The sequence below is a fragment of the Xylocopa sonorina genome, chromosome 6, assembly GCF_050948175.1.
Source record: "Xylocopa sonorina isolate GNS202 chromosome 6, iyXylSono1_principal, whole genome shotgun sequence".
Lineage (NCBI taxonomy): Eukaryota > Metazoa > Arthropoda > Insecta > Hymenoptera > Apidae > Xylocopa > Xylocopa sonorina.
The window spans coordinates 13,139,732-13,165,137 of NC_135198.1; the positions used below are offsets into that span (position 1 = coordinate 13,139,732).

Below are 25,406 nucleotides of genomic sequence, written 5' to 3' on the forward strand. Positions count from 1 at the left end.
TTTCTATGTACCTCTGAGCAGGATAATTCTTGAGTAAGAAACAGTTTATCTAATCATTCGAACGAGTAAAGTAGTGCGACGAGCGTTCACAGCGTGCATCGAGGTGTTTTCGATTTCTTGACCCAGTTTGTCGACCCTCGGAAAAATTATAACTACACAAAAGACAAAATTATTAAGCGTAAAAAAGTTAAACAAATTAAAACTTTTCCTCTGGCGTGCGATACAAAGTATACATTCCATATGGATGAAAAGTATCTCGTTACGTAAGTTTTACATTATGAAAAACATTAAACATTTTTATTGTTTTTTCATTTATCACTTTCTCATTTGAGTTATAACGAACTCCCCAGCGTAACATGATAACTTTCACTCTAATTGATACCGTACAAGTTTTGCATTAAGCCACGTGTCTCTTTAAAAGAGTATTGATTTGCAGTAAAAAAAATATGGGCTTTTAATAAATTTAATCGGAGCGGGTAAATCGGCTCGATAGGTTTATTGACTTACCGCCAGATAGCGGGATAACCTTGATCGACAGTTTTGTTTAGATTTGCAGAAGTGAACTAGTATTTAGTTCGCAGTAGTTCGCACACAATCAAACGTCGTGGAGTGCTCGGCACGGAGTAACCAATAAGCGATTTGCCAGTCTAATCGTTCCAACGTCATTGCATAACTCGCGTTGCTTTTTAAACCAATTATTTAATGGGCTCCGTGCAATGATTTTGCACTTGGAGACGTTTTCCGATCGATGTCACGCGTGTGTAGTGACGCCGACCGAAAATGCGAATGGGCGTAATAACGCCGGCGAGTTCTGCGAATTCTATGTACATCAGAACTAACCTATGATAAAAGTTTACTGTGCAGTTCTAACGAGATCAATTTTTAATCGTAAAATAAGTATGAGCCGTCGATAATCTCTGGTTCGTTAAATTCCAACCTCGATATGTTTGACGTAATCGCTCTTGTGTGCAACGTCCGTAATAATTCATGTACAGGTTAACTCACGGCAGTATCCATCGAACGTTTACAATCTGTCATTTGGATTCGACATTTTGTAAATCGTAATGTAATGTATAGATATAAATATAGGGTTGACGTTTAAGTGAAAGCAAAACACGTCCTTTTTGCCATGTATTTTATAATAATCAGACCTTCAAAACGTTCCTGTCAATAATTAATATCGAATCTCACGAATTAGAAGGTAACTAACCATGTGTTTCTACATCAATATTTTTTCTGCATAAAAATTCTTTAAACATTACAATCGTGCATTCCATTATTGTATGGTGGTAGTTATACAATAAGTGTTGTAACTTAGAGTTGTACGAATGTTGTGCGTACGTGTGAAAGTGTGCATATTTTCTGCAATGGTTCTTTTTTCGTTCTGTTCCAGCAATCTTTAAAGATGAAATTAATTCCATTCTGGAGTCAGTTTTGATTTATGTATTTATAAAATTGCGAAATAACAATAAGCTTATTATGATGCATTTATGATTAAATGCATGCATTTCACATATGAAAAATAATGTTTAAAATCAGTGTATATTGGAGTATAACCTGATTGCATTAAGAATGCAAGCCAAGAAGCGCTATTTATTATTATTTGTAACATGCGCGTTTCTTGGTTATTGTTACTTCGGTGGTTACCGGTTAAAAAGTGAAAAGTCTACAGGCAGATCTCAGTTGCCTTATGAGCGATTGCCTTCATATTTAAGTCTAAATGAAGAGTTATACGACAAGGATTTAAGAACATCAAATGGAAATCCATTAATGTCTCAACGTACAAGGCAGTGCCGTATGGAGACTTGTTTTGACTTTACAAGATGCAAGCAGGGGTTCACAGTGTACGTGTATCCAGTTGAAGATGTGATAAGTCCGTTGTACCAAAAAATATTAAATGTTATTACGGAATCAAGATATTATACATCGGATCCAAGTCGAGCATGTATATTTGTATTAGCTCTTGATACGTTAGACAGAGATCCATTATCAACAGAATTCGTACATAACCTTCCTTCAAAATTAATGCGTCTACAGTACTGGAATAACGGAAGAAATCACTTGATATTCAATTTATACTCTGGAACATGGCCCGACTACGCGGAGGAATCATTAGCCTTTGATTTGGGATATGCGATGCTTGCAAAAGCCAGTATGTCTATCAGCAAGCACAGACCAGACTTTGATATATCTATACCATTATTTGGAAAACAACATCCGGAACGCGGCGGTGAACCGGGTCAAGCTTTAGAGAATAATTTTCCTAGCAATAAAAAATATGTTGCAGCTTTCAAGGGTAAAAGATACGTCCATGGTATAGGTTCTGAAACTAGAAATGCTCTCTATCATTTACACAATGGCAAAGATTTGGTATTTGTCACAACATGTCGTCACGGTAAAGCATGGAGAGAGTTACAAGATGAACATTGTCAACAAGATAATCAGGAGTATGATACGTGCGTATCGAATGAAAAATCGAATGAAAAATCAAATGAAAAAATCAAATTTAACGTTTAATTTGTTATTCCAGATACGATTATGAAATTTTATTAATGAATGCTACGTTTTGTCTTGTACCAAGAGGAAGAAGACTTGGCAGCTTCCGATTTTTAGAAGCTTTAAGAGCTGGATGCATTCCGGTTATTTTAAGTAATGGCTGGGCACTTCCTTTTCATGAACGAATCGATTGGACACAAGCTGTTATATTTTCTGATGAAAGACTGTTACTTCAAGTAAATAAATTTAACATAAGGCTTGATATTAAAAGAATAATAAAACTCGTACTCTAAACGTTACTTTCTTAGATTCCAGATATAGTAAGGTCTGTGTCCAACGTACAAATCCTCAAATTACGACAGCAGACACAATTCCTTTGGGAACGATACTTTTCGTCGATAGAGAAAATTGTATTTACGGTATTCGAGGTAATGTTAATAAGGTGGTGCTAACATTTCGATAGAGAAGACGACTTTAATTTCCTAACGTTCGATCGAACTCATAGAATATTCGCGAGCGTCTACCTTGGGAAGGTACAAGAGAGAAACTTGTTTGGAATACTAGTCCCGGAGCGTTGGCTATATTACCGCAGTTTGCTGATAGTCAGCAAGAACTTCCATTTTCGAAAAGTAATCCAGGTAATACATTCACTGCCATCATCTACTCGCAGTTGGGATCCACTGCTGTCTTATATCGCTTGCTTAAAAATATCGCGAAAAGCAAATATCTAGATAAGGTGAGTTTATCGCCTTATAGCGAACCGACTCGTATTTATTTCGGATTCATCACATGACGATATTGTACTTTAGATTATATTAATGTGGAACTCGGACATTCCGTTACCAAGAAGACCACGATGGCAAGGGATCAAAGCATCAATACATGTTGTCACGGTCGATGGTATATCCCAACGTTTCTATCCTCATCCGTTGATCAAAACTAGTGCCATATTATCTCTAGACGAAGATGCCACACTTAATACAGATGAAATTGATTTCGCTTTCTCCGTTTGGCAATCTTTTCCTGACCGAATAGTGGGTTACCCGGCAAGATCGCATTACTGGGACGATTCCAAAGTAAGTTTAATAGTACCAAATTTTTCCCTTAATATTTACAGTTCGTTTCTTTACACGCGCTTTTTTTTTATATCACGTAAAGCGTTCGTGGGGCTATACGAGTAAATGGACAAACGACTATAGCATAATTCTAACTGGTGCCGCCTTTTATCATCGTTATTATAATACGTTGTATACCGAATTATTGAGCTCGACGCTTCACAAAACTGTCGAACAATCGCAAAATTGCGAGGACATACTTATGAATTTTTTAGTAAGTCATGTTACGCGAAGACCACCTATTAAAGTAACTCAACGGAAATTGTATAAAGATACTACGATAGCTGGAATCAGGTATGCATTACATACCTTTATTAAACTGCTACGCGGGTATAGAAGTGTGATCCTCCAAATGGCTGCGACGCCAAACACCATAGACCCCTTCGTAGCGTTCCAAGTAATCCAATTATTTCGCACTTTTTCCACAATAAATGTAACATTTCGCATCGTTAACATATCGATATCTGTATGCACTAACAGCCATCTTTGAACTGAGTAGCATTAGAATCGAAATAATTTAAAACTGACCAATGAAACGATAGATCGCGCGATCGAGTTCCCGAATTCGATATCGATATCGAATCGCTGACTATATTTCGAAGTTTCGTCATTACATCGAATCGGCGCGCACGTTCGTTTAACCTGCTCTTCGATTTCTTAAATGTTTAGTGTCATTTAGTCATTCGTACATCCAATTAACCTGAAATAGAAGTTGGTCGATTCAATAACAAGGTATCAAGTTTCATCAGCGATACAGCTTACTTTGAAAGTGTGCTTTTTATGATAAATCTGTCGCGTGCTTATTGTCGCGTATATTTTGCCGCTATGTTAAATAGAGTTGACGTCTCATTTGTACGGCGAGTGTCTTTTGCTGTTAGTTAATGAATTTTTTATCATTGAATTAAGCTGTTCTACACGTTTTCTCACCGATGTGTCACATTTAACTATATTACGTTGCGTCCAGTCGTCCTTGTACCTGCGTAGCAGAATGGCGCCTCCGGTTTACTGTCTTGCTTAACACTTCGAATTTTCAGATCTCCATGGAACGATCCGGATCACTTTATACAGCGGCAAACGTGCATGAATACGTTTGTGGCTGTTTTCGGGTACATGCCGTTATTGCGATCAAATATGAGGCTTGATCCTGTTCTGTTCAAAGACTCTGTAAGCAACTTGCGCAAAAAGTATAGGCAAATTGAATTAGTTAGTAATTAGAATAACTACAGGATATTTCATCAGTTACACAGTTATCTAACCCCGAAACGGGTATCCTATATATGTATACATATATATAGCCTCGAATATTTCCAATAAATAGTGGCGCATATTGCTAATTGATGATCGCGTGCGCGCGCTAGAGGCTATTCCAAATGTATAAGGTACACTTACATTGTTGTAAGTAAAGAATCCACTGTGTCCCAGTGGCTGACCCAGCAGTAAATCAAGAAGGTCCTTCATTCTCTACGAATGACGATACTCTGCGCTTTTATGTATTCGCAAAATGAATTTTGTACAAAGTAAACGGGATATCTTGTAATTATTGTTCGAATCTGAATTGGGCCACGGCATGCAACCGTTGTTGTGTATATTTGCAGTATTCAATTGATGTACATACGAATCGTTTCATAGTTATTAATAAAACGAGAAAAAATAAAAAAAAAAGAGACGAGCATTATCTGGCAGATTTTTCAACTTTTAAAACCGGCCTTTGAAAGTTACACAAAGTGTTCCAATTATAGTCAATTGAAATTGCTCGAATACTAAATTTATCAAACGCTTACTTTGCTCTAATCGTTAAAACGATAATTGTCGTGCAGATAATATTTTGTATAAGCCAGAGGTAAAGAAAAAAGACGCAGCTACGCGTGGATTGCGTCTCGAGTAGCCAGCCTCAGGGATGGATCTATTTAACGCGAAAACTGAAATGCAACTTACGACCTTGTGGACTATCTGAGAGCTAGTGTGTAATAATTTTGTTATCTACATTTCGATTCTTATGACCCGATATCGGTAATTAGGTACATATCGTTCTTGCAATCATTAAAGATATCGATGTTTGCCTCTATTTAGCGTTCATAAGAGTACTACGTTGTTGTGTATGAAGACAAGTTTACGCAAAGCAATTCGTTTCGTTTCCCAATATGTACATAACACTGTACATTCGTAGTTTCCCTATGTATTCTATCCAGGACACAGATTATTCGTAAATCGTAATCAAGTACGTAGAAAGTATTTCAAGGTTTTACGTATTATCATACACGTATTACATACAGATATCGCGTATTTTTATTTCTTCGCGGATACAGATATGTGTACATATATTATAGTTTGATTGCTCTCAGGAGACCTTTAAAAGGAAGTAAGAAATTACTTGTGAAATAATATCGCAAGTACGTCTAGTCGTTTACGTTCATTTATTGTACCGGTACGCCCAAGGGGAAAGTGAATGATCCGCGTGGACAAAGTCGATGCCGTGTTTGTTTTTCCACGATATAAGGAATAAAAATGGAATATACGTCTACATATGTGTATATATATATATATATATGTATATACATATGCGACGTTCATAATTATCATGTGATATATTCGTAATTATCGGAGGCAGAATTAAATAGGACTGTGTAATTCCACCAATGGCATTTCTTTGTAATGATAGCGTTATACGTTATAACATGTGTTATAAGAAATGTAATAATTTTTATTATAGCGTTGATTTCGATACTCAAAGGGTCAGCAGGAACGAAGAACCCTTTTTCACGATTAGTTTCTCGTTGCTTATGCTTTCTATTCGATACAAGAGATCGATGTAAATAATTTTTAAGGTACAATGTCTCTTACTGTTACTATTTACTGGCACGAATAAATCTAGTTCTTCTTTCCTGCCTACTCTTCACTCTATAAATCTTAATTACATATGGGACTGTGCAAAATGATCGCTTTTACTCTAAACAAAGTAACCCGCGATAGCGTTGCGTTTGTTACGGTACCAAACATTTACGTTTTATTCTAACAGAAGGATATTTCGAAATATTTTAAAGTTCATTAATTCGATGCTGATCGTCAATGTAATCTTGTTGCGTCAAAGTAACGTATATTTGAACAAAATATTGGTGATTTTATATGGCCAAGGAAATAAAGTTTTTATACAAACTTACGCGATCATTGACTCGTCGACAAGAATATATATGTATATATATTTAAAATTTTTTTCATTATTATATTATTATTATTTGTATGTATTTATCCATAGTTTGATCGAACTATAGTATTGCTTATCTTTTTTTTCTTAGAGACCCTCCGCCACGAAAGAACCTTCATACGTATCGATTCACCCCCTGACTCGACCACGCCATATTTTTCCCGAAACATAATATCCTATTCAAAATTCCTCGGATACACGATGAAGAAAGGTACAAATATTTCAGGCGATTTTACGATAGTGCCTTCGTAGACGATTCGTACTAACCCTCGACATTTCGTTTGTAGGAGAAAGAGCGCGGGCGATCGACGTGAAACTTTTCTCTCGTTGGCCGGTCACGTAAGCTGAGAATGGTTTCAGGGTTACCGATACGGGGAACAGAAAAATCCGATCGAAGGAAGGCGGATTTGGTGGTGGAAAGCAGCCGCGATCCGTGTACCGATACCACCACCATCGTATAACCACCACCATGAGCGTGGCCCACCACCATCGTCCCGTTCGGTGCGATCGCGAACGCGAGAATGGTGGTGGCCACGCGATATAGTACCAACACTCCCTTCTTTGTTGCTGCTTTGCTAGAAAGGTGACTATGCCAAGAAGACAGGAGGTATTGAGCACGCCTTGCGTATACCCAGTCACCTTTCTCTCTTCGTGACCGTAGCATATGTTTTGCGACGTCGATGGAGCTCTCGCGGCTTTGAAACGGCGCCACATTGAAGCTGCTGCGCTCCGGCTCCTCCGTTGCCACCTTTCCTTCCCTCTTCTTTTCCCGTACAATTTTTTCGCCGAATTCTCCAGCGAAAAGAACGTGCCCGAGAGAACGTCAGTGTTTGCTCGGCCGGGATCGAGTTCGAGTAAAAACGTAAACGAAGAAAAACGAAAGGAAATCGCCGCGGCAACAACGTCGCGCGGAGTCAGCCGCTTCACGCGATATCATCCGTTTCACCCGGTTTATTCAATTTTCGTTCCCGTACATCGACCAGTACTTCTCCTTTCCTTTTCCATCCTCCTTTTTATTTTTCACGCGTATGTGCGCGAACCCTTCGACGTTCGAGTAGCAAGCACCAGCATCGCCACATCGTTTGGAAAATTTGCTAACTGCGTGATTTCATCGAGCGACTACAATCGAAGATAGAAAGACCAAGATGATCATCGTAAGCAGCGTGTTGCTCCTGCTGACGGTCGTGTCGAGAATTGGTGAGTGTTAAATAATTCATTGTTAATGGTTTGTTTGCTTGCTTCGTACGGTGATGTAATAAAATTCATATGTTGTTACTAGACCGCAGATGTTTATAATACAATGTAATTTCTATTTCGTTACATCACTGGTCTTGCAGGAATGGCATTCTCGCCACGCTTGTTTCGAATCGCATGCTCCAACTTTTACCGCGATTGTCAATAAAACTCGCGCGTCCGTTCCATACGAAAATTCAGTTCGCGCGAAGCGCATTTCGCGCCGGTGCGTTTTAAATCACTCTCGAAGGTCAGAGAGGAAAACCGAGCGTGGACGTAGCGGTGAACGGCGACGCGTATTCAAATATCCCGAATAATTTAAGTTATATAATTCACAAGTGATATTTCACCTGTTTCGGGTTGAACTTTTACACAAAAAGTGAATAAAAACCACTTTCTTATGCGACGATAATACTTATATAAGGAAATTTCTGAAAGATGTCAAAAAATTCACTGTTGCAAATGAACGAATCCTGACGAGAGTCGATGACTCGCCGGTGAGCCCGCTCGTTGACTGGTTCGCATTACCCGCGAAAATGTCAGTTTACGTAACGTTCGGCTCGTTGAATAACTAGTACACGCGGAAATCAAGTAAAGCGCTGTCGGTCCCCGAGGGTGTGCCCCAAGGGTGCTCGCGCGAACCTCCTTTTTCCACGGTATTCGCGGCGGTTCCCTTCTCGACCGGATCCCAAATACGGATACACGTTTTAAAATGCTTCCTCGAATAGCTAGGTCGATTTAATTCGTTTGGGCCGTTTTTGGAAAAATCCACTACTCGTTAGCGGTATTCTTATCATGGTCCAGCGGGGGTATATTTTTCAAATATTTTTCACGACTTCGTTTAAGGAAATACCAATCCGGCACGCAAATAGAACTATTCGGTTTCATTCAGTTTTGCACATTTTGTGGTTTGCACAATATTTCGTACTAATCCGAGGCTGAAAAATTCCATTGAATTTCGCAGCTGTTAATTTTCGTTGATTTATCTAGGCACCTTCGCCGAAGTCTGCGGCCACCGTAGCAAGGATTTCGCAAAGCGATCGTTTCGCATGCGAAACCCACCTACCGTGTTGCCCGATTGCAACAGTTTCTCCCCCGTCGGTCGACAAACGAACAATCAACAAAAACCAGCTTGCTATCGGTTAACAGCGTTGTTTAAATACTTTTTAGCTCGTAAACAAATCGTCTGTCGGTGATCCAGCGTGATGAACGAAAAGGTCCGCCAGAACGCGGATGCCATTTGCTGTGCATGCACAACGAGCTCCAACCTGTTGCAAAACTAGGGATCGATCGTGCTGCGGTGAACCATAGCGATTATATCGGAAGAGATTCGATTTCCGAATGAAATCGATGGAACGACTCGGCACGAAGGTGGCTCGGACGCAAACAAGGGGAAATGTTAACAGGATAGTAGTACAATTCGGTAACACGGTTGATGGGTTCGCCGTGGAAACGATCCTTTTGCGAAATCGTTCGCCGGAGGTGCTCTCCTAGGTGCAACGGGCGCAGCGACTGTGGATAGAATCAAGAAATCTATTCCCATCGGTTAACAAGGACTGCGCACGCCGTAACGTACGTCCGCTGTCGGGTCTAGCCGGTTGTGAACTTTGATAGCTGGAACGATATTAAATTATACCTGTTGGGAAATCGATGGTTCGGCAGAAATTGTACGAACGACGTTCACCCGGTACCTACGATCTATCGTACTTCCTGCGCGCCATTCAACCGGTCTGGGGAAACGTACCACCTCGTTTTATTACCACCTTCACGCAATTTATCGTACCGTTCGGTTGAATCATCTTACTACAAACGGCGCGATCAACAACGACGATTACACGCTAAGTGATAGCGCCGTTTGTCGGCTGCGTTTTCTCTTTAACTACGCGAAGATCTGCCGACGACAATGGATTAATGGAATGTAAGGATGCCGTGGAATCCGACCTTCGACCATGTTTTCGATATTTTTTATTTTTTCTCGCTAGAAATACACCGCTACGCGGGATGACGAGGATGTTATTCATGAAAACAGCTGAGCAGAGGCCACGTGCCCGCCGCAACGAGTATTCAAATTTATTCGTGCTCCCTCTGACGCTCCCACTCGCTCTGCTCTGATATAAATCGCCGACAAGTTGGAATAGTTCCTTTCCCACGGACGGAAATAAAGTTGTCGTCGGTCCCGACCAGCCGACGAGTCCAAGATATTTCGTAAAACGCGAAAAGGTCGCCCGTTGTACGGAGCAGGAAATTTGCAGAAGAGAAAGGAGGGACAGAGGAATCGCGGGGGTCAACCAGGATATTCCGGCAGGAATCCTACCGGATCGAGAGCCCTAGGATTATCGAAGTAGTCGCGGTTTCACGCGTAGGCGCCATCGTATCGCGATATCGTCTACCGCTATCGAGTAATTTACAGTCAGGATGCAGTTTACGCCCCGTAATTTATCCGCCCCCAATCTCAACCTCGGCGTCAAGGACTCGGCTAGAAATATTACCGAGATTACGTTTGGGTGGCGCAGGGTGCGGCCCGAGGTAGCCTCAGTTCGAGCCACGAGCATTCTCGGGTAAAAAATAAAAAGGGATATGAATTACCTCACGACCGCCTCTCTAGCTTTTCCATTATCGTCCGGGATAGGAGGTCGTGATCGTTTCTTTGTTCAGAATTACGGTTTCGAGTTACGTACCTACTCACTAGCCTCGCGCCAATTGCGGCTGCCCTCCCCCCTCGCGAGCTTGAACTTTTGAAAAATCACTTTCACCAGCCGGAAGTAACGATTCGCGCGCGAATCGGCGTAGCGCGGTGGATATTACAAAAATTCGTATCTCTTTCGGGTGACAGCACTGCGAGTAAAAGAGAAATCTGGTCATTAAACGTTCCAATTATCGAGAATTCAAGCTGTTTCTCTCGTGCACGAAGCAGAGCCGAACCGCGCGCTTCTTTTCACCAGACGACTGCTCGAATTATTAACATATCTCGCGAAGAGCTCGCGCAACAATGCTTCGTCCCAACCGGATACGCGAGTTTAATTCGCGGATACCAGCCCTCTGAAAGCCGGTGTTACAGACGTCCGTGTAACCCAGCCGGCGATATTTTATCCGTCGACAGTTCGATGGTAAATTATGTTCGCGCGGCGTATTAAAACCGATACCACGAACAGTGCATACCCGTCCAGTATCCAAGGAATACGATATACACCGTGGCCGGACACGTTCCACGACTATTATCCTTTCTCCGGGATTCCAAGTGCACCCGCGTTGCATTTCTGCCTCGCAATTATTAGAAGAATTCCTCGTCCACGCTCATCGTCTGTTACACGGCCAATCACAGCGTCCCGTGTTTATTGAAAATACAGAAAATCTGGCTGTACCTAAGGTAAAATTGTTTCTCGCTCGCATCGAGGATCGTCGTGTCGAGCCTGTTACACGCATACCCGTTTAAACGTTTTCCACGGTATTACAGGATAAGGAGTAACGCGAGGATGGTGCTCGGTGGCGAACAAAGTACTCCCGGAGGATACCCGATATTGTAATATCGCAGGCTTGTAATTCCGTTTGTTAGCACGCATTGGAGAACCGGGCCCGCGGCCGTTCGTTCGTGTACCCGGCAAGCTCGCCGCTTTGTGTCGCTGGCGGAACGTTTCTACGGCCATTATCCTTCCCTCGGGATTCCATCAGCACCCACACTCCCTCTCTCTCTCTCTCTCTCTCTCTCTCTGCCTCTTGTTCGCAATTACCAGGAGAATTTACCGCGGCGTACATAGGTTATGCCATGAACCGCACCGTGTTGCCTATTACGTTCTCCGCGGTGCGTTATCCATCGCGTGTCCATCGCTGTGGTCCTCTGTTCCTCGCCAATTACCCGGGGAATTTACCGTGGCCAATGCACCGGGTATCAGTCCCTCGACTTCACGGCCTCCATTATCCTTGGACCGCCGACTGGTTCCATAGTCGTGTTCCGTGCAACGGCGGCGACGAAGACGACGACAACGGGGAACTATTTCGTTGGCCGTGAAAATAAAAACACTTTCGAATATCAAGACGCATCTCTTTGGTCCTACGTTTCTCTCTCTCTCTCTCGTGGCGCCCGTTTAAAGGCAAAGTAGGTGCGACACGAAAGCGAGGAGGAATTTAATTACGCGTCCTCGTCGTAATTTCGTGTAACTGTGAACGCGCAACGGCTCGAAAAATTATGTAAACGGGCATAAATTTTGAACAGCGTTCGCGAATTACTTAAGCTTAACAGCCTCGGATGATTGGCATTAACGCACCCCGCGTTACTTATTACGAGCACGGCTGTAACCTCCGTGCCCGCGCGTCGTAAAACAATACGCGGTGGAATTGGTTAGCCGAGAACCGTAATAATGCGCGCGAGCCAGCTATCATTTTAAGAGCCCCTTCATTGATCGATCGATAAACAAGGATCCATATTTGGATTCGCAAATAACCAAAACCATTATCCGTCTTGTCTAACGCTCGAAATAACCATCGTCGTCAGCTCGTGCGCGCAACGGGGACTGTCGAAGAACCGACAGCCTTTGTCGTCGCGTCGTCGCGACATCCCCGTTAATACCTCCGCATAAGGCAACTTCGTTTAAGGCCCGATCGCCGCGCGTTTGATTGCACTGACGCGCGATTAAATATTCCGTCTGTGAAATTTCGGAGCGCCGTTCCCAATCGGCGACACCAGACGAGACTTTCGCCGGCGTCCACGCGAGAGAACAGATTCGATTTCAAGAGGAAGCCTGAAGCGCTGCGAAGGTTCGCCATAAATAAGACCGAGCTGGGAACAACGAAAGAGAGTTAAGGGCTGCGCGGAGCTCGTTAAACGCAACTCGCGACAGTTTACTAGCCGAAGTCGAGCGGGGTTACGAGGAGGGTGCTCGGGGTCTTCGATGTCGTAGGTCAAGCGTTTTTCACCTCGCGAAGAGACGCGTCGCCCACGCGTTCCTCTGTCGTCGGGGATGTCGAAGCTTGTCCGATATGATTTAACGCCGGGACAATTGTCTGCCTACGTCGTAAACGAGATCCTGTTCCAGCCGCGCGGCATACTCTACGTGTTATCTCGAAATCGACCGGGGTGGTGTAATATGCCTGATACATTAGTCTTGCGAGATATAGACGCGCGATTTCATACACCGTTATTTGCCATTGTTTTTCTCAGCGGAGCGTTGTTTAACCTTTCAATCGCGAACAGCCGCGCGTGTACGCCCTCCCAGGATACGTTACTCTCTTTACGAACGCCGCGATTCACCGATTGCCCCGCGCTCGAATTCGTTTCGTTCGATCCCAGAGGCGTCTCGTTCATTATTGGGCGTTACAAAATCGGGACATTAATATTCGAGTCCCCTTTCTCTCGCTCGTCTCTCTCGCTGGCGCTACCCATCGAACGCAATTAAAACTTGGCATGCATAACGAACGACGCCGCTTTCACGGTCACCCAATTCGCGGTGAATCCGCCCACGCTGGCATCTCCTCCGTCATCGCGTACCCGTATTTCCTAGGCGTTACGCGGGTATTAAGGACAGCCGCGTTCGCATTCGCGTTGCCCTCGAAAAGTCGCGGCGCATCTCGAGAAACGAGGTTTCACCTTCTCCTTCACCGGCCTGCACGGCATCCTCCGGTTGCCTTTTATTTTCACCAATGCGCGCGCGCGCGCGACCGCGACCCAGCTACGAAATCGAAACGGGTTAATCGCGGCAATTAAATATTCCACGTTTCACCGTTGAAATCCTTGCGCAATTACGCAGCTCGCGCCATTAGCGCGATTACTACGAGCGATCCGCTCATGAAAATTGATTGCTCGTCGGCGCGGCCCTTCCGCAATCGCTTCCGCGACACCGTCCGTGAATAACATCGATAGACGAAAACACGGACGAGACGAAGCCTCGTTTTATTCGAACGACGCGCGCCACGCGTGTCCTGAAAAATAGTCAAGATACGAAGTTTCACTCGTTCGCCGTTGTCCGAGGCAGCGAAATCCTGCTACTCACGGCACTTTCGCACGTGAGCGCGCGACTAAGCAAACACTCGCCTCGGCTACGATAGCGAAAACACCTGTGATAGATGCTTGATTACGCAGCGGAGTGTCTCGTCACGAGGAACTTCGCCTGGTAAAGCCGCCCTGCTCTTTTTCCTGCTTCCAATGCTCGACGTTTAACGGCGCGTAGAGTGTCGCAACCGTTCGGTCAAGTTTCTTCAAGGCTTGCTCTCAAAACCATCAAGCTGTCCTATATCTGGGTCGTCGATATGTATCCGGTATCAGTTTTTCACTTGCGCTCTAGAGAGAGAAAAATATCGAGTAGTTTCGTGCCCACTGCTCGACTCCCACGTTTCGCAACTACCTTTTTTCATTACGTTCGTCGTTGGTTTTTTAATCGGAAATGGTGTTTGGGACGCGATGAACGCGTCATTGTCGGTGTATCTCACCTTGCAGTATCTTTAACTAATCGCTGCCATGGTAAATGGAGACTTTAACTCGACGGTAATGACCGGTTGCGTGGTGTTGCGACGTATTAATAAAATTGCGCAATCTGGTAATCGTTGGAAGCTATACGAAAGACCGGTCGCAACGAGCGGAGGATCAGCCGGCTCTCGAGCAACATAGAGGAAATGCAGTTGCGATCTCGCGGTTTAACTCTTCCACGGTGGCCTCTGTAATTATTGGCACACCGTCGAGTTGATTCGCGTTTGCACGTAAAGAACACGAGTAATCGCGGACAACCGTTCGATGCCCTATTACGTAAAGCGGTAATTTTCGAGCAGAGCGCGAAGGGACTCTTGGAAACATTGTTACCAAACCGATCGACCGATCGACCGCCTAATTACGTTTCTTCGTCGCGAACGAACGCGACGATCGATCGTTTAAGCGTATCGAGGTGGAGAAAGGTTTGCGGGGATCGACGAATATAGTTCGCAGTTTTGCGGCGTGGACGTCGCACGAGCCGACCAGAAATCGAAAGGAAACACCGGTTGGAGATCGTGGAAAATTTCTAGCTCTCGTTCGGCAGAGTTATTCCCCGATACGTAACAGTTGCGGAGAGCAAACGCAGCAAACGCGGCTGAGTCGAGAGCTGGTAACGAGAAGAAAGAAACGAAAAGGAAAAAACGGAATGCAATCGTTTCGCATAGACGGCAGTTCGGTTGTGGGATTACTTTCATCGCGTAGACAAAGTTTCATCGCGGCGTAGACAGCGTGTGATCATCGGGCTGGCGCTCGTGGTTGCATGGTCTAATTAATTAAGGAATCCGTGAAAAAGAATTCTACGCGATTCTCAGCCGAGATATCCAACACACGCAGCCGGGTACGATTGCGTTTTAAAAAGCGTTCGTAGCCAGTCGCTGTTCGCGTTTCTTCTTCGCGGAAATTAAAGATCCCCCCGATTGTGCTACTACTTTTCTTTCCGCGTCGGCGTTAAAGGCAACGATAATCCATTTGAATTTTCGCCGTGCCGGTTAGCGAAACGATTCCACGCGTCCAAAGTGGTTCGCTTGGCGCCGCTATAAATATTGAAAAGCCGGCTCCGCCTCGTCACCCTTCGCCTCTCGGTTAAAAGGAATCCAAAGTATGTGTATCGTCACGCGACTCGTTCCATTCTCTCCCGCATTCCATCGATTTTCGAATCTCTACGCGAAACGGCTTGTTTCGCTGTTAAAAGAAAAGAAACGAGCCTGCTTCTCTCGAGCAGGTCTTCCCGTAAAGATTGTCGCGAAGATCTTCGCTGGGTGGTACCGGCGTTCCCTCTCAAAGGCGTGGATCCGCTTTCGAACAAACGCCGGCAAGGTTTCTCCTCTACATCACCTCCTTGCTTTCGCACTATTTTCGCGCTGACGTTAAAAAAAAAAAAAAACAGAAAAAAGGAGCACGGTCTGCGCTTCAAGGTCGACGTCTTGTCCTTTCCCTCAAAGTCCTCGTAAACAGCTGTGAGAGAAAGGGTAGCATACGTGCTCGCGCGGCAAGATCTCCGAACCGCCTAAAAATATCTTGAACCCGGAGTTCGAGCCGTCCTTGCAGCTTTTCCATTGTCGTTCCTGCAAATGTTCCGGCCTGATAACGCGGCGCGTGCATCCTGTTGCGTCTCATTGGTCGACTCCATTCGCGCGTTCGCTCGAATTTTATAACCAGCCGCCTCGTTCGTTCATGTTGCGCCGCTCGTGCGTATCCCCGATGTAATGCCGCCGCAATTTGCCTCGCAGCGTCGATAAACAACGAACGTATCTCATCTTGTCTGCGTTATTCATTTACGGATTTCAATTGGATGACGAGAGTTGGTCGAATAATTTGTTACTTGTCAAGGGAGACTGTAGCCACAGGCTAATTTACGGGCCAACCACGCATCTGTTGGGAACGAGGAACGAAATTTGTTTCGCGATCGAAACAGTACCGGTCGGAAAAAACGGACGTTTGTGTTGCTTAAAATACGCAGTCGCCTGGGGAAACGTAAAAAATCGAATACAGGACCTTCGAAAGCCGGTCTCGTACCTTTCGCTACCGATGCAAATATCTGTCCGTTGGCAGCCTCGATAAATCATCACGGCTGAAACGAACGCACGACAAAGGGAAAAAATTTGCTCGAATATTTAACCTTCGTTTGCGAAACCCGGGGACTGGATTTGTTTCCGTGGAGCCTCGGGCAACTGGTTCTAGAATGACCAACGGTAGGAGGGGCAAGATCTCAATTCCGTTCGATTACGCTCTTCTGTACAGCTGTAAACGAAACGAGCGCGCGGATTTTAAATAATTCGATCGAGAACCATATCTTCTCGTTCCCTTTACAAGGAGTGGACGTCACGGAGATCCGTGTTCGAGGGACGCCCAGATTTCGTCACGACTCTCGAACGAGCCAGCCCCACTTTACATCTACTCACGCTCGGTGGAAATTACGAACGACTGTCGATAATTCAATCTCCGATGAATTCTCGCGATTTCTTTACTTTCGTTTACTTTCCACCCTGGTACGGTATACTCGATATTACGATATCAGCGTGACGTCAAAGGACTCTCGCGTTGCACAAGAATTTGCACGATCGTTTATCAGAAACAGCGCAAAGACGATACCTCTCGCTGTCCGTGACCACGCACGAGTATTGCGCAAATCGCTAACGAAAATGAAAGCGTGGAGATCCGATCGGTGGCGATCTATCGACAATGGACTCGATAAGAGAAGAACGTTAAAAAGGCGCGAAATGAGAGAGAAAGAGAGAGAGAGAGAGAGAGAGAGAGAGAGAGAGAGAGACTGGAGGGGTTCGATCGTTCCTTTCTCGAATGGCCGCGATCGGTAACGTAAAACCTTGATCGGTCCGTGGGACCGATTCTGCACACTCCCACGGAAATCTGACGGTAACCGTATACAGTATTAAGAAACACGCGTGGCACGTAACCGGCGCGTTAGCACGCACACGGGGCCAGACCTACCGCTCGTAGAAAGGCGAATTGGCTCGGTTTCCCGACGTCACGCGCACGCGTCGGTGGTCCCCTTCGATTTTCGCCATCTCCGTACCCCGAATGTTCAGGGCGTTTCGCATATCATCGCATATCATCGCGCGGAATCAAAGGAACGTGGACACGCTCTCTCGCCATCTTTACGAACAGCGAATCTCGAGTGGGGAGTCGCGGCGAACACTCGATCGCAGCGTACACGGATCTAATGGGACCAGGAGGAAGGAGGAAATCGCGCGAGAGATCCTTCCGGTTGCGAGTCACCGAACGCGCGCGCGCCTACCCAACGGAGAAAGTAATTACGTTATCGGACGTATCTTTGGAGCATAAATCTCCCTCTTCCATGGTGAACGGAATCTCACGTGGCTCCGGATGATATAACATTCATGGCCGAACGAGATCTCTCGACGCGTACCGTAGGCACATCGGCTACGAAGTGGAGCGTAATCGGTCCACCGAATTGCCAGCACGTAGCCTGTTCCACGGAGAAAGTCTTATCCCAGGATATACAGGCGTTAGAATCGTTCCCTTTTACCGTACACGGTGAACGCGATATTCATTTGCTTCCTCTCCGCGTCTACCTTCTGATCGACGCGCTAATGAGATCGGAAGCGATCTTTTGGGTACTCTTGCACCGTTCGAATTCTTAATTCTACGTAACACATGAGTCACGTAAGACGCGAGTGTATAACAACGGCGAGCGGACGCGTGGAGGTATCTCGGTCGCGAAAGAGATCAACGCGACAGGCCGCGATTTACCTTTTGCATATCAGCCGGTGGAAGGACGGCTTTCGCGAGAGATGTGTCGCAACGCGGCAGAACTCGTGCGGATCGCTCGCGAGCGTATAAGGCAGAACGCGCGGGTACGTCGACGATATATCTCGGCTGCGATTTCTCGTGTCCGGAAAGGCTTTCAGCTGACCCTCCCAGTTACACGTGGAACGTTATCGAAGGGACGTATCTTGTTGTCAAGTTGTTCGTATATGGAGGCAAATACAGACAGGCTGACGTACGCTGACCGCCGATCGTCTCGACGTGCCCTGCGACTCTTACTCGTCACGTCGATCCTACCCTTCGCGATACGCGATCGTAGGTATCCGTAAAGAGGCGGATAAAAATTGGGACGTGTGCGCGATCGAGAAATGCGTAGACGAGTTCCAAGAAAGTCCGCGTGCCTTTTTAACCGCGTCGAACGGAACCCAAGATCGGAACTCGTAAACCACAATTACGATACCCCTTTTTGTTCCCGAACCATCGATGGAAAGCGAGGAATCGCGTTACCTTCCTGATCCATTTTACGTGCCGAGAAATCACCCGCGAAACGACAGCCACGGTTTTTCTATTGTCCCTCGTAAAGGGACGCGCGTATAATTCCAGGCATAAACTTGTCCAGTCTCGCCTCGAACATATTGCTACGATCTTACTCCGCGATGTGAATCGCGATGCGTGGTGTAATCTTCCGTGCGTGCTCGGTGGTTGTTTTACCGTCCCACGGGGTAGTTCAGCTGGCCAGACGATCCTGTATGAACACGTAACAGGAGTCAGCGCGATCATTTAGCACGGGACGCGCGAGTGGAAGTTTCGCTCGTGTAGGTACATACATACCGGGTAGATACAGCTCGAGATCGGAGCCGATAGATACGCGGTAGGTGCTTATGTATCAGGGTGCGATATCTCTGCTGGATTCACGAGTGAACGTCCGTGCGCGCGGTGTATCGGCTCGGAGTTCAAGCCTAGGTAACGCCTCTCGCATCTGTGCAGCCTTGAAACCCGCTTTCAGGTCGATGAAACCCTTCCCAGGGACCAGCATCGCGCGGACACGCCGTAGATTCGCCCAAGAATCGCTCGAGATGACGCTGGGATACGTACTTAATATTCCATCGGGGCAACAATCACGTGCCTCGGCTCGAATCGAAGGTACAGCGATGGATAGGCGATAAATCATAGCCCTGGCTATCGTTAGCGAGTACGGAGGAACCTAGCCGACGCGAAAAATCGACGCGAGCCAAGCAATTCCGTCTGAATTTACGATAATTCACCGTGAAGTGCATTAACGATCCCTTTTCATTCGGACGGCGGCTGCAATCTCTCGTACGCAAGACGCAGATTGCACCGAACCGGAGGGTCTATTAAGAGCAGGAATAGCTGCAATCTGTTACACCGCGTGATCGACCGGACAAATCCGGGATTTAATCAACGCGTCACACCGCGGAACTTGACTGTCATCTAATTGCCCGCGTTGTCTCGACATGCGATCGATCGCAACGCCGCTGTCTGCGAGCGATTTTTACCCGCACCGGATCCTTCGCGGCGCGAAAAAGGGTACCGAAAGGTCAGTCGTTCGCCTCCGCTTCTCGGAACGCGGTACAGTGAAAATTTCATCAACTTGCCCCGGCGCTTGGGAAATTCTGAAGAATCGATGCCAATCTCGAGACGCTTATTAAGGTCGAAAACAATCGCGTCGTTATTTTAATGAGCATACGAACGGACACGCCGCCGCTCGTTACCATATGGTTGGGAGAATTGGGCGCCGGGATGCTTCGAGCGGGACAAGCTTCGGATCACGGGATGTTCCCGTAATTCTTCGACAACGGACGTGTGCTCGAGGAAAATGATCGAGAGACAATGATCGTAGATAGAACGATTTTGTCAACGGCGGCGCGCGTTCAGTTCCGCGAGTGAACGTACACGAGGCAATCAAGTCTCGGATAAGAGCCGGGTAACGCCTTCGGTATCCTTGAGACACGCGTATCCAGAGCCTTTCCCCGGAGCCAGAGCACCGATTCCAATTGGCGATCGTCGCCGAATTCTGCCTCCTCTGACCCCAGAGCACGATGCGACCACGCAGTTCTCGTGAAAGTGAAATCGTTGCGCTGGACCTTCGACACTAACTTATTGCCCGACTTTGCGCGTTTCGCGCCCGACTCGGCCCATTTTTAGCGGCGACGCCTCGCTGTAACCAGGTCTCGATAACGTAAATATCGGCGTGCCTCTCGTCCCCCGCTGACAAGCTGTCGAAATGAAAAAAACGCCACGCTCCAGGTTGGAGACACTTTCTCGACGAGACCTCGAGAAAGCGGAAATTCACGAGTCGATAAAGTTTCTCGTCGACATCGACAGTCGGGGACGTTCTAATTCCCGCTAGGCGAGTGCGCGATTTTATTACATTCTCCGTGGCGTTGTTGTGCCGTCGTTTCGTAACAACGCGTAATCGCCACCGACGATCCAATTAAGGGGCCAGCATTGGTGACGCGTGTCAATAATCGTATGCTAACGAACCGTCAGCGTTGCGTCCGCGCGCGAAAGAAAGCGGACGTGCCTGCGATGAGCAGCTGGTTACGCGTTTTGTGCCTCGCTGCGAACGGGCCGAGGAAGGTCGTCTCCGATTTGGAAACGGGTCGAAGCCGCGTTCTGTCCACGCTCGCGTGACTTTGATCCATTTTTCAGGGCACGATCGCGCTCTCGATCACGAGCCGGTTGCGTCACGGCGCCGTAGCCTTTTGTGTAGTCGTCGTCGCCTGCACACACCGTTTAATCGCTCGACGAACGGGCCTCCTGGAAACGATTCGATTGTGCAACGTCGAGCCGGAGGCCTCGCGTCCACGCAGAACGCTGCGTTCGTTATTTTTCATTGTTTCAAATGAAAATGGATACCGACACGACGTGCTCCGCGTCACGGTGAACCGAACTCTCTGTCGACACGCGGGGACGGGAAAAAATTCGCGTGCACATTAATCGTTGCGCCACTCTATTTTACCTAGAACAGCGAATGCCATCGAGTTCCCAGGATCCGATCGGCTCTTTTCGAAAACGCACGCGCAAGTACACCAGGCGAGACTCGTTTCTGGCTGCGCGAGCTCGATCGGAATGCGATTGATAATTTACGTAACGTTTTGCGCAATTTTCGGCCCGACGACGACGACGACGACGTTCGGTAACGATGATGAACTTTCCATTCGCGGTTAAACGGGATCCTGACACCGCGTCCACGCGAACCCGATCTTTATTCACGCCGATGGTACCCGCGCGGCTGATTTGCCGTCCGCTTTCGGGAAGCTTGCACCGCGGGAGAAAGCCGTGCAACCGGAGAAAAGAAATCGCCGTTCCACCGGCGAGAAGAAAAAATACGCGTGTCGCCGATTACTCGATTACGAAATTGCGATGCGTCGATCGAAGATTCGAGTGAAACTCCACGCACTGTGCCAGACGACTGTTCGTACCGATTTCGTTGCGCGCGTTAATCGTTTCGAGCACTCGGGTTGCGTAAAAGTCATCATTTTTACCATAAACGGACAAGATCCTTGGCAAAAAACAGCGCGCGCCAAGATACACTTGTTCAAATTCCTTCTGTCTGTATCACGCTCGTTAAGCTCTGGCAAGCGTACCCGAATTGCCGCTCGATAATACGAGGCTAAACGTGGCGTTAATTCCCGCCATTCCCCTCTCTTGGTGGTCAGCTGATCCAGCTGAAACCGAGATCGAAGGCGGCATACAAACGTTCACCTCGTTGCACACCGGCTACGCAGCCAGCCAACCTGCAGAAACTCGTCTGCAACGACGAGTACGTGTAGGTGTGAGCGTGTGCATGTACCTCGATTGCGTGGGTGCAGTGGCTCACAACGAGAGAAACGAGGATCGAACCCGTTCGCGCCTTACTACGTCTATTTCAACGATCCACAGAGCATCGGTTGCCTCACCTTAGATCAAGGATGGCTGGTTAACGGTTGGCCAACAGACGTTAGCTTTCCTAGCCTTCGCAGCGTTCGAGCACAATGAGTATTGCGCGTGCCGAAAATTAATTGGGGCCAGAAATAGATCGAGTCGATCGGTACTGGTTTAACGGGGTACTTCTTGGGACACGATCGCGGGTACGAGAGATATTATCAACGTCGCAGCTGATTTCTACGTCGAATAGCCGGTCTGAACGTAACTCCCGGGACAAGAGTGGTACGTAATGCTTAGAATCCAGTGACTGTAATAACCGGCAGCGGAACGGTTAATTTCCATTCGTACGGTGGAACTTCGGAGCCGATGCACGGATTCCCGAGTGGAATCGCCGCTTTCCATAGAAAGTCACGTCCTTTGTTTTCCTCGCTCGCAGTCGCCCCGCGCGGAGACACCGAAAGCATCCAAGATCGGCCTGGTATTACGAATGACGAAACCTAGCGCCACGTAACGATGCTAAGCAGTTTATATCCGGGTCGGAAACCACGTCTACCGGTTTTCGTCTTTTTAAGCGAAGCTGAGACGTTTCGCACCCTACGCAGAAGAGGCGTTCAGAGGCAGTGAACGATCAAACCAAAGAAGTACTCGTTTCCAATTTCTGTTTCTTCTTTCGCAGGCCAAAATCTGGCAGAACGCGGCTAAAACGAACGCTCGTTTTGCGTCTGTACGTCTGTCTCTTGGAACCGTTCACCTCATTACGTACCCCGTTCTCGCGCACGCAACGCGCGCGCCTGTGTTCCATACCTGTCCACCGTTTACGTGGGTGTGCAGCGTACCGTGTCCAACGCGAAAAAGATAACGGTATACCCGTGATAGCGAGAGTGAGACCGAACGCTTTCGAAACCGCGGACTTCGGTTTGTGGTCGGTTAAATACGGGAACGTGGTTGGTATTCCCATGGAAAATACCCTCGCGTAGCACGGGGAAGAATCTCGGGGCCTCGCCACTTTACAGTTCGATCGAATGAATCGAGAGAAACTCTCCGCGTTTTCGAGCACGTTTCAAGATAGTGGATGTACTTAAATTAACGATGACGCGAGCTATCCGAAGATGGAAGCGATTTCGTTTCGATGGATATGTGCCGCTTGAAATTAAGTAATACTCGTACAAGTTCGCGCCTTGCTAGTTGTGTATCTATCGGCTTGGGAACATGAATTTAATGCCAGACCTTCGTGTACAATAGTACCCGCTATCTCAGATGTAATAATCGAACGTAGAGCTGGCGAAATCGCGCGGTTCCCTCGTCCTCAGGCGCGGGAGGCTGCGTCTGACTATCGCGATCTTCCTCCACTCGCTTCATCCGCGTCCTTCTTTATACCCCTTTGCACTACTGAACGCGCGCGATTTCTCCACCCTGACTCTGCGAAAGAACGATGTTCCAAATGGAAACAAACGTCACTAATTTACCAGCAATTTCCTGTTTGATTTACCCGATACGCTCGTCATTGTTCCGAACTGTTCCCAATGGAACACGCGCGATTCTCTGTTTGAATTTAGGTACGATGTTCGCATCGTGATTCATCCCGTGGCACGGCGAATCGATCGAAAGTTAACATCGAGATAGAACCCAGTTGCGAATTCATGCAAATTCCTTGGGAAGTCGCAGGCGGTCGCGCGTGTCCCGCTTTGTCTGCGCCGCGGGGCGAAAATCGGTGCCGGAGATCGGTGGGAATCGGTGTTCAGGAAATTTTGAAACGTACACCGTGTTCCGCGTGCCGTGTTGTTGCACCTTTCTAACTCGTGGCCGCGCGCGGATCGAAATAGCAAAGGTTAAAACATCGTTGCTCGCGCGCACACCCCTGCAACTGCGTAACCTTCATGGCCGATCGACCACGTTTCCCAGTGCGCCATCGCTCGCGTTCTCCACAATCGGGAATTTCGACGCGGATCCGCGTGATCGCGCCGCGGAAACGATTCAAGACGAACGCAACAATAGCCACCCAGATGCATCATCGGCGATTCGTAACGATCGCCTCGACTTTTCACCAACAGTATCGACCATCTCGCGGAAGTTTGCGAACTCCCCTCTCGCGTAACCTTTTGTCTCCCTGGTAGGTACTTTCTTTACACTCTCTCCTCGCGGCTGCACCGTATCCCCTACGAATTGTACTCGCTGACGCAACAAACGGCCGATACCGATCGCGCGGCACAGTAATTAATCGCGTGTTCGTCCGGAACGGAATAATCCCGTTTAACGAGGTAACCGCTTTCTACCGTTCACCCATCGCGCGCGGCTCTCTTTGCATAACCCGAATCGCAAGGTTAAACAATCGATGATTCCGCAGTCAGCAGTCTATCTGCCTGAGAAACGCCTCTAACGCGGCGACCTGAAATTCACTCACGTATCAGCTCGGAGGCTAGTCTACCCTCCTCGAGAGTCTACTTTCACGACGATCCTCTGTCTCGTCTCAGTTAGCGGTCGAATTGGAAGGTGAAGGACCCGCTCGCGAGCATTCGGCGAACCGATCGGCTTCGCCTCGTCTTCCGACGTGTCCTCGCCCCTTAAGTGGAAGGATAGGTTCGCGCAGAAGGTATCGTGGGATCGAGATACGAATACCAAGGAGGTCGAGGTGTCTTTAATAACGTCGAGGATGGATCGTGAGTGGGTGTTCCCAGGTGATCCGCCAGGATGCAGGACTGGCACGAGGGGCGTTCACCGGCTGCATTACGTATTCTTCTGTATCGTTGAAGCCGCGAGTAGCCGGCCCGAGTAAGCTCGATCTCTCAGCCGTCTTTCTCATAAACCTGCGATTAATCACAGTTAAAAGGGTAAGCGGAACGACGCGGCTGCTATCCCACGGCGTATCCAGGCCGTAAAATTTCATTTCGCAAATTCTGCCTTCCGATCGCGTCGCGTACGTCACTGCGAGTCACGTTTCGCGACGTGTTACGTCCACGATCGGCCGTTAATAGGCGTTCTAATTGAATGCTTCGCGCGATTGATACTAGGGACCAGGCTTAATCGGACTGCGTGTCTCTAAAGACGCGCGATCGCACGTTCGACCGGTGGAAGCACTCGAAGTACGGCGAAAGTGCTCGCTACTCCAGCTGGCTGGCCGCTCGGTTACGATCCAGCCTGCACTTTTATCGAGTCGCCGACTTGTTACGAAAGCCCGCTTGTCTAATTCCGACGAATTCGTATTACGTTGCTCGACGAGCGTTCCACGCGCGACAAAGCGTTGCTGCTCGCTCGAGGAATTACGAAT

General features: G+C 47.2%; 2 protein-coding genes across 5 annotated transcripts in view; both read left to right on the forward strand.

Annotated features, from left to right (window-relative positions):
- Positions 1 to 185: 185 nt before the first annotated feature.
- Ttv (exostosin glycosyltransferase 1 ttv) lies at positions 186 to 7,381 on the forward strand. Of its 3 annotated transcripts, none has more exons than XM_076897121.1 (10): positions 186 to 263; positions 1,394 to 2,456; positions 2,531 to 2,732; positions 2,805 to 2,924; positions 3,002 to 3,232; positions 3,306 to 3,572; positions 3,655 to 3,905; positions 4,646 to 4,775; positions 6,905 to 7,024; positions 7,101 to 7,381. In XM_076897121.1, exons 2-9 carry the CDS (start codon positions 1,573 to 1,575, stop codon positions 6,983 to 6,985), a joined length of 2,166 nt encoding a protein of 721 aa, XP_076753236.1. In that variant the 5' UTR covers positions 186 to 263; positions 1,394 to 1,572; the 3' UTR covers positions 6,986 to 7,024; positions 7,101 to 7,381. The 3 variants fall into 3 exon arrangements, with proteins under 3 accessions (XP_076753236.1, XP_076753235.1, XP_076753238.1); XM_076897120.1 differs by lacking the exon at positions 186 to 263 and adding an exon at positions 429 to 1,201; XM_076897123.1 differs by lacking the exons at positions 186 to 263; positions 6,905 to 7,024; positions 7,101 to 7,381 and adding an exon at positions 445 to 1,201 and having other exon boundaries at positions 4,646 to 5,273.
- An 8-nt stretch (positions 7,382 to 7,389) lies between these two features.
- Positions 7,390 to 25,406, forward strand: part of Cda5 (Chitin deacetylase-like 5) — a 36,225-nt gene continuing 18,208 nt past the window's right edge. For both annotated transcript variants that reach the window (XM_076897107.1, XM_076897106.1), the window contains exon 1: positions 7,390 to 8,010. In XM_076897107.1, the coding sequence (XP_076753222.1) occupies positions 7,959 to 8,010 (52 nt within the window). In that variant the 5' untranslated portion in view covers positions 7,390 to 7,958. The remainder of the gene's footprint in view (positions 8,011 to 25,406) is intronic.